The 9,811-nt window shown below is 51.4% G+C and overlaps 1 protein-coding gene across 1 annotated transcript in view; it reads left to right on the forward strand.

The window, feature by feature from the left end:
* The window catches only part of FGF18 (fibroblast growth factor 18), a 37,851-nt gene extending 33,230 nt beyond the window's left edge, over positions 1-4,621 (forward strand). The window contains exon 5 of the mRNA XM_015141412.3: positions 3,977-4,621. Coding sequence (XP_014996898.1) covers positions 3,977-4,243 — 267 coding nt within the window. The 3' untranslated portion in view covers positions 4,244-4,621. The remainder of the gene's footprint in view (positions 1-3,976) is intronic.
* The last annotated feature ends 5,190 nt before the right edge of the window (positions 4,622-9,811 follow it).

Genomic DNA, 9,811 nt, shown 5'->3' on the forward strand with positions numbered 1-9,811 from the left:
ACAACAACAAACAGCAGTCCAGGGGGTAGTTCTAGTTTCAGGTAAGATTGGATCTAGGGGCCAGAGGAGGTCATCAGGATTCCATCTTCAGATCAAATCAAAGGACAAGGGCTGCAGTTTGGGAAGCGAGAGGTGGGAGGTGGTAGTAGGAAAGAGATCAAGTTCTGCTACATCATCAGGGTTCTGGGATGGAATATTCACTTATTCTCTACACACTGATGCTTCTGCCTTGCCTGAACTAATCGTGTCAGAGTTTCTGGGGGCCAGGCCCAAGCATAGGTGTTTTTGGAATCTGCTGTGGTGAGCAGGGTCATAGCCATGTGGTAGCCAGGGGCAGAGGCAAGTGTCAAGCCCAGGTATAGTGTGCTGTTAGGTGCTTATCCATTTTTGCCTGAGGTCATGGAGGGGAGCTTGTGATCATCATAGCCCCAGGCTGGTTCCCAAGATTTGTGAATTTCAGCCAAAGCCATTCAACCCTTTTAAGTGAACCCAGGCATGCACTGAGCCTGTGTGTCTGGCACTGGGTAGCTCCTTGTACATCCAAAACCTCGCTTTGTGCCAATGGTGGCTATGTAGGCCTGGGGGAGGTGAGATGTTTTGATGGGCAGCACCTGCTCCTCCCCACCCTTTCCCCTTGTGGACCTCTCCGGAACTGGGCAGAGGAGAAGTGAGCTGCAGTGGCTAGGGCAAGTTCAAATCCCAGCTCTGCCACTTACAAGCTCCATGACCTTGGGCAAACCAATTTGCTTCTGAGCTCTGCTTTCTTCTACCAAGCAGAGTCGAAGAAGAGGATGAAATGCAGTAATGGAAGTAGCAGTGTTTGGCCTGTAGTTGGCAATCAATAAATGGTTAATGAATGAGTAGGGAGACCAAGTGGGCTAGACAATTTCTAGGGCTCAGCTTGCTTTGTCTCCCTAATCAGTGTGTCCCAGGAGGGACCTCTCATAGCTTATGATTGTCTGTGGGACATTTATAACAGATCCAGGAGGGAGAGTCTATCTTCTTCAGAAGGAAACCCCTTTCATGTATCATCCCACGGTTTCCATCCTCATGAAAATGCGTTCAACCCCAAATGCTCGGGGCACCTCTGTCTTGAGCTAAGGCCTGTGCTCAGCAACAGGGGAACTGAGAAGCAGCCCTGACCTCAGCAGGCACTTGGGCTAATGCGGAGGCGGGCAGATATGGAATTTCTCTGTTGGGGTGTGGGGAGAAGGAATAGGGTTCAGAAGATGGAGTACGTGAGCCCAGTAAGACTTGACACTTGAATGGAGTCTTGAATGAGGAAGAGGAATTGCCCAGGGAGATAAAGGGCAGTCCTAGAAGGCTTCCCAGAGGAGGCAGTTTTTGAGCTGAGCCTGGAGGGATGAAAGCCATTTTCCAGGCAGTGGCAGGTATTCTAGGATGGGGAAACATCATGGTGTAGCCTTTGGTCTGTTTGTTCCTACTGTTTGGTTGAGACCAGGCAAAGAACCTGGATTCAGGTTGGACAGGCAGCATCCAGAATTTTCCATGGGGTACCCATAGCCCAGGGACTACTCCTCTCCACCTGCCTTGCACGCTTACCCTGGCTTTCCTCACAATAGATCTTTGCTGCTCACGCCACCCATACTGTCCTCTGGGTTCCACGTTTGTGTCCCAGGCCTGCCCCTGCCTGTTCTGCAGCCTCCTCGAAAGATCTCATCCTCCAGAGTGTTTTCTTACCCTGCCTGTACCTTCTGCAAAGTTCAGCACTTTGTCTGGAGGGCCCAAGCTTGCCCTCTGCTCAAAGGTGAACGTTCCTGGAAGCTCCAGCCTGTTTTCCACTTCAAACAAAAGGCTGAAACTTGCACCTCAGTCTCCACACACAGCCAGACCGCTGGGCTTCCAGCTTGGCTGGGCATCCGTCCGTAACGAGGAGTGGGCCCGGCCTAAATTTGGAGATGTTAGTTGGAAACTCGAGTGCTGCTAATTCAGGCCTTCCAACTTTGTGTGTTTCCCACTCTTCCCCATCGAACAATTCGGCTGCCTCAGAGAGGAGACTAAAACCCTGCCTCCCCACCACCCCCTGTCCAGATCAGATCCAAGAGCGCCCTGTCAGGAGCAGCTGCCCTTCAGGAATAATCTAGCAAGCTACTACTGTGTGTCAGATTCATTTATAAGCATCACTCCTACAGGGTCTCTATGATGCAGAAGTCATTGTTCCCATTAGGTAGGTGAGGAATTTGAGGTTTACAGAGTGGGACTGACTGGCCTGAGGTTACACAAGGGAAGTGTTAGAGGTCATTTGTTTTCTGACTCCAGATCTAGTGCTCCTTGCCCAGCGTACCCAGGCTCCCAAGGGATTTCACACATCAGCCCAGGAGCCTGAGATCCCACAACCGATGGCACAGTTTGGAGTTTGACCATGTGAAATCTCTTGTTATTGGAGGCCCCCACCTTACTTCATACCAACTATTAACATGCACCACATCCCACATGACGTGTAATTTATATTTAACTAGATCACAGTGGAGCTGAGTTACAGCTGAGTTGCTGATTTAATGTCGGGTTTTATGCAAATCTATCAGGACTCATTTCTGTTGTACGCGATAGAACACAGTATCATCACCTGGTTTAAAGGAAACGAGCCATTATTGGCTCACATAACCGTGAGGTAACTTGAGCTTCAGACGTGGCTGGATCTAGAGCCCAAATGATATGACCAGTATGTAGTTTCTCTCCTTCTCCCCTCCTTGGCTTTGCTTTATCTGTGCTGGCTTCACTGTCAGACAGGATCTCCCCCCATGGTGATAAAGTGGCTGCCTCTGCTTCAGCCTTACAAACTCCCCCAGCTTAAATCCACCTGTGTTTGGGGTTGCCTAGAAAAGGTCTCAAGGAACACTCTGACTGGATGGCTTGGGTCACTTGCTCACCTATGAGCCAATCACTGAGGCCAAAGGGAAAATAGTGTCTGGATATATTGCTCTGGTAGGGATGAGGTGGAGCCCCTGGGCTATGAGGGTGGAGAGTGGGGAAGAAGGAATAGATTTCTTTCTTTCTTTTTTTTTTTTTTTGGAGATGGAGTTTCGCTCTTATTGCCTAGGCTGGAGTGCAATGGCGCGATCTCAGCTCACCACAACCTCCGCCTCCCGGGTTCAAGAGATTCTCCTGCCTCAGCCTCCCGAGTAGCTGGGATTACAGGCATGCACCACCACGCCCAGCTAATTTTTGTATTTTTAGTAGAGACAGGATTTCTTCATGTTGGTCAGGCTGGTCTCAAACTCCCGACCTCAGGTGATCCACCCACCTTGGCCTCCCAAAGTGCTGGGATTACAGGCGTGAGCCACCGCGCCCAGCCAGGAATAGATTTCTGAATGACAGTGGGAGTCTGTTACCTAATTGGAGGGTGGGGGAAAGATGCAGGAGTCAGTAACAAAAGTTTACTCCACACATCCAGGAAGTGAAGGCTGTCTGTCCTGTGCTGCCCCAGCCACAGCCTCCTGCCCATGCCCCTTGTACCTACTGTCCCCTTTCTCTCCTCCTAACAAAGAGTCTTCACTTGGCCAAACTAGAGTCAGGCTCTTGAACCTTCTCTTAGGCCCATCTGTGCACTTCTTTGTAAAATCCAGTTTTAGCAAGAGCCCTGATAAGTCATTTTAGCAAGAACCCCTCACTCTTGATATATGATCAGGGTCCTCATCCTCCTCCATCACCCAGGTGATGTCTGGTCACCCTGGCCTGTCCTCAGCAAAAACCCTGTTAGGTGGCTTTAGCCAGAATCCCCCACACCCTCGATGTTTTCTCTTAGTCATTTTCCACTCTACTCCTTGGTTATAAACCCCCACCTGCCTGTGCTGTATTCAGAGTTGAGCTCAATCTCTCTCCCCCTCTGCAAAACCTCCTTACAGTTGTCCCTACAACGATCGCAATGGTCCTGAAAAAAACCTTGCTCACTGTGCTTTAGCGAGCATCACTGAGTCATTTTTTTTCTTGAATACTCCCCCTCTCTCCCCTGCAGCCCGATGGCACCAGCAAGGAGTGTGTGTTCATCGAGAAGGTTCTGGAGAACAACTACACAGCCCTGATGTCGGCGAAGTACTCCGGCTGGTACGTGGGCTTCACCAAGAAGGGGCGGCCGCGGAAGGGTCCCAAGACCCGGGAGAACCAGCAGGACGTGCATTTCATGAAGCGCTACCCCAAGGGGCAGCCGGAGCTTCAGAAGCCCTTCAAGTACACGACGGTGACCAAGAGGTCCCGTCGGATCCGGCCCACACACCCCGCCTAGGCCACCCCGCCGCGGCCCCTCAGGTCGCCCTGGCCACACTCACACTCCCAGAGAACTGCATCAGAGGAATATTTTTACATGAAAAATAAGGAAGAAGCTCTATTTTTGTACATTGTGTTTAAAAGAAGACAAAAACTGAACCAAAACTCTTGGGGGGAGGGGTGATAAGGATTTTATTGTTGACTTGAAACCCCCCGATGACAAAAGACTCATGCAAAGGGACTGTAGTCAACCCACAGGTGCTTGTCTCTCTCTAGGAACAGACAACTCTAAACTCGTCCCCAGAGGAGGACTTGAATGAGGAAACCGACACTTCGAGAAACCAAAGTCCTTTTTCCCAAAGGTTCTGAAAGGAAAAAAAACAAAAAGAAAAACAAAGAGAAAGTAGTACTCTGCCCACCAACAAACTCCCCCGAACTTTCCCAATCCTCTATCCCTGCCCCAAACTCCAACAAAAATCGCTCTCTGGTTTGCAGTCATTTATTTATTGTCCGCTGCAAGCTGCCCCAGACACCGCGCAGGGAAGGCGTGCCCCTGGGAATTCTCCGCGCCTCGACCTCCCGACGACAGACGCCTCGTCCAATCATGGTGACCCTGCCTTGCTCGCAGTTCTGGAGGATGCTGCTATCGACCTTCCGTGACTCACGTGACCTAGTACACCAATGATAAGGGAATATTTTAAAACCAGCTATATTATATATATTATATATATATAAGCTATTTATTTCACCTCTCTGTATATTGCAGTTTCATGAACCAAGTATTACTGCCTCAACAATTAAAAACAACAGACAAATTATTTAAAAAACCATGAGGCGAGTGGTGGCTGGTGGCAGGGCGGGGGCAGGGTGGCCTCTGTGTCTCATGCTTTCTGATCGATCTGTGGTCTTTGCACGGAGAGCTAGGGCCTTGCACATTCATTCATTCATTCATTCTTTGAATTCAACATTACTCTACACCAGGCACGGAGAAGGCAGCCTTAGAACAGATGGGAATCCTTGCTTTCAGGAAGATTCCATTCTAATGGGTCATTGATTCAGTGGCCGCTTCAGTCATTTGTTCATATGCATTTACTCATACCTCTCATGTGCCAAGGCTCGATTCCAGACCCTGGGGATTTATCAAAGAACGTGGAAAAAAATCCTGGCCCTCAGGGAACTTCACTTCTAGTAATTCATTGATTCATTGCTTCATTCACTCATTTATTGATGGATTCATCCATTCAATATATATTTCTTAGACACTTAGTAAGTGCTGGGCACTCTTCTAGGTACTGGAAATTCATCAAAGAATAAAACAGACAAGAAATCATGCCTCTCAGAGCTCGAGTCTAGGGATTAATTGATTGAATCACTTGTGTCTTCCCCATCAGTGTTTTGCCAGGCACAGGTCGAACAAGGGAATATGGTGGGAGGATCTAGGTCAGTTTGGGACCTGGCGTGTCTCTCCTCAAACTCCCAGGGGCTGGAGTTTGAGGAATCTGGTGATGTTACCTTCCAAGAACCCATCCTTCAAGGTCTTATTTCCCAGGGCCTGTCCCAGGATGTCAGGGAGAGGCCAGGTTAGTCTCGGGATTGAGGCAGATTGAAGGTTAGTGAGTCCTCTGCCCTGAGATTGGGGCTGTGTGAGCAGTCAGGCTTAGAGTGGGGGGACTGTTTCTGTTTTTCCCCTCTCCATGGCCTCCAACCTAAGTGTCTTCGTAGGGGAAACCATATATTCCTGGTGGGGCAGGAGATAGCCTGAGGCAGAAGGCACCTCTGCTGCTGGGGTCCTGTGGCTGTCACCCGCCTGCCTTGAAAACTCCCCCTCCAGGGCTGGTCGGAAGAGGTCCCCCTGAGACCCTGAGGAGAGGTGGGGGCAGAGGCAGTGGGAAGGGGTAGGAGTGTCTGCTCTGCAGGTTCCTAGCCGGGGTTGGCATTCCACTTCTTCCGAGCATAGCTTTTGATCTTGCCTCGCTCTCTGCATCATGAAGCCTTATCCCTTCACCCCGGGCCCTGTCCTGCATGTCTGTGGCTCGCCCTCCTGCCCGTCACAGCACATTTCTGTAGAGTTTTGTGAAGCTCTTTAGCTGCACATCTCATGGTGTTCTCAGGATGCCATTATTATCCCCATTTTATAGATGAGGAGAACTGAGGCTCAATAACATTACGCCACTTCTCCAAGATCACAGAATGAGAAAGCGGAAGCGGGTGGGCCTGTGTCCAAATCTTAACCTCTCTGGGATGGTGATGGCTGCCACTTGGAAAGTGTCTAACATCATCGGAACCTCTGCTGGGGGCTTCAGTAGGTGCGCTGCCTGGGTATCCATCAGACAACTCTGTGTAGGAGGTGGGTATCCCTGCATGAGAGGTGGGCACCCCTGCTTCCACACTGGACAGAGACTCCAAGAGAGTATCAGCCTGCCACAGGCCTCACAGTGAACAGGCGACAGCCTGAGACTCTGGCTGATAATCACAGTGATTCACGTTGTCATCGATGGAGCACCTGTTACATGTCAGCTGCGTTCACTCTTCCTGTATCATTTTATTTAATGGAAACAATAATCCTAAGAGATGGGTGTTTGCTAGAAAATTGTGGAGCCAGAATGCAAGCAGTCATCTGCTCATTCATCCAAAAAATATTTATTGGCTTTACGCTGTGCCTGACACCGTCCCAGGGGCTGGAGATACAGCAGTGAACTGCACAGAGCCCTCCCTGGTCCTCATGGGGCTTCCATCCTATTAGGGAAGGTCAATAATAAAACAAATAGATACAAAATATAACGCCAGGGAGTGGCAAATCGTAAGAAAAAATAAAACGTGGTGAGGGCAAAGAGGATGCTGTTTTAGATGGGGTAGTCATGGAGGCTTCTGGAGTGGGGATATTTGAGCAGGAAGGAAGCGAGGGAAGCGTGTTCCACAGACAGTACCCCAGCCTGGAGGGCTGTCTCGCGATGAAGAGGGGCCAGAACGGCTGGCGCAGAGTGGGTGGGGTTGAGGGGAGGGGGCAGATCACGATCATGACTTGAGTTTCTACTTGGAGATGAGGAGCCACACGTGATGTGCCTTACACCTAAAGGGATTGCTCTGGCTATCGTGTGGAGGAGGCTGGGCAGCACCTGGCCCGGCTGGCTGCGCAGCGCCATAGCCTGGGCTCTCACTCTGACCCGACGCTGCCTCCTGCCACTGGCTTTGACGCACCCCTGCCCCCAGCACAGCCCAGGCCTCTGTCCTGGGTCTGCAGGCTGCTCGCACCTCCTGCACCAAAGACCTTGCCTTTGCTCCATCCCTGGGGGCAGTGGGACCAGCGTTCTTTCCTTGTCCTGCCTTTTAGCATCCCTGCCATTGGAAGATGTGGGCCCAGCTTTTGTTTCCTCTAGACAGAACTTTCTGGACATTTCCTGAGCTATGAGTATGTTGATGATAAGCACAGTGGTCTGGGGGCACGTTTCCCAGCCACGGATGCTGTCTCCTTAGGCACGGTTGCTTGAGGCAGGAGGCTGGCGAGGGTTGCCATAGTCCAGCTGGGTAGGAACCCCAGGGATAACAGCTATGACTTTTGGAACATCTACTGTGTACCAAGCACGATCCTACTGGGCCCACCCCACCAACCTTTGAGGTGGGCATTTTTAACCCCACTTTATAGAGCAGGCTCAGAGAGGTAGAGTCACTTGCTTGAAGTCACACAGCTAATAAATAGAGGAGCTGGGGTTTAAACCCAGGCCCTTCTGTCTCTAGAGCTCTAACTTGATCCAAGTCCAGATGCTTGGAGCTCTTGGCATCTGTCCAGATTCCAGTCTTTTTCCCTTGACCCCCTGATTCTGCCTTGGCATCCATCATTTCCCAACCCACCAGAGGGTGGAGGCAGGCATAGACCACATGCCCAGGTGCCGACGGCAGCCCTTCTCCCACCCTCTACACCCTCCCCAGGATGTTTCTGTCGTGGGGACCACAGAGACATGGGACCTGGAGTGCTTCAGTTTGCCTTTGACGTGGCCACTTTGCCAGCTGTGTGACCTTGGGCAAGGCACGTCTTTTCTGTGAGTGGCGTCTCTCATCATCCCAGTCGATTCTACCTTGTGGGGCTAATGTAATGCTCCAGAGAGAGCAGAGCAAACACCTGGGGACAATTCCTGCCCCAGAAGAGGGGAGAGGACCCAGGCAGGGAGCTTTATCCTCTCAGGCTTCTCTCTCCATCTCATTGCTTTAGAGAGGAGGGAGCCGAGACCCACAGAGAGGAAGCGACTTCCTCCAGGTCCCCCAGTGAGTCAATGACAGAGCCCATTAGATGACCAGTTCATAGGAATGATAGTGGGTGGGGTGAGTCAGGGGCCCCTTCAGTGGCCAGCCAGGCCCTTCTCACCCTTCCCAAATTTGCAGCAGAGGGCAGTGGGGAGAGGCCCTCACCATCCACCCCGCCAGCCCTATAATGGTGCAGGAGGTGAGTGAAGATTGAACCTTGCCCTAGCATTTCAAGGGGCAGGCAGGCAAGTATGGTGGCGAAGGGCCCCTGAATCTGGGACAGAAGTGGATTTAGGGACAAGGGCACTCTCCCCACCTCCCCGACCCTATGCGTTGTTTGGACCCAGAGTCCTCTCCCTATGGCCACCCCTTGCCCTCCTGCTTTATAGCCCCCTTGATGTGCACACATCCAGCTTCTAGTGGACGGTTCCTGGGGCAGAGGAAGCTCTTTGCTCTCTTTTCTTTTCTTTTTTTTTTTTTTGAGACGTAGTCTCGCTCTGTAGCCCAGGCTGGAGTGCAGTGGTGTGATCTTGGCTCACTGCAACCTCCGCCTCCTGGGTTCAAGCGATTCTCCTGCTTCAGTCTACCAAGTAGCTGGGACTATAGGCGCATGCCACCACGCCCAGCTAATTTTTGTATTTTTAGTACAGACAGGGTTTCACCATGTTGGCCAGGATGGCCTCCATCTCTTGACCTCGTGATCTGCCCGCCTCGGCCTCCGAAAGTGCTGGGATTACAGGCGTGAGCCACCGTGCTTGATCAGCTCTTCCTCTCTTAGTTGTTACTCTGATCTCATTTGATTGACACAAGAACCTGGCAAGATAGACGTTAGGATGTAAATTTTGGAGATGGGAAAACTGAGGCCCTTAGAGAATGTAATTGGCCCAGGTTCCATGGTAGAAAGTGACTGAGCTGAGATTTGAACCCAGACCTCCCTGTTTCCATTTTTCACCTTCCCAGCGTTCTTCTCCATCCCTGCCTTTGCTGGGGGTGGAGTGGGGGAATAAAGCTCCAAAACTGAGGGCCAGACAAGCAAGTGGCCCTACCAGGGTGGGTGGGGAGGCCTTTCCCATGACGAGTGGGAGAGGCTGTGTTTTGGGAGTATACTGCCAGTGCCAGCCAGGTGAGTTACAGGTGTGGGAAGGCACAGCCCCAGGCTGTCTGCGGGACGTTGAGGGGATGCCCTCCTGCCTGCCTGCCCAGCTGGAGCCTAACAAGGCCAGGCTGGGATGGCCCCGGGCTTGAAAGCCCCATAAATGGGGCAGAACCCTCCCTCCACAGCAGCAGGATTGGGGCTCCCAAAGAACAATAGTGAATTAGGTGCTAAAGATGTGAAGGCTGCTCCCCG

This window comes from Macaca mulatta, chromosome 6 (assembly GCF_049350105.2).
Source record: "Macaca mulatta isolate MMU2019108-1 chromosome 6, T2T-MMU8v2.0, whole genome shotgun sequence".
Lineage (NCBI taxonomy): Eukaryota > Metazoa > Chordata > Mammalia > Primates > Cercopithecidae > Macaca > Macaca mulatta.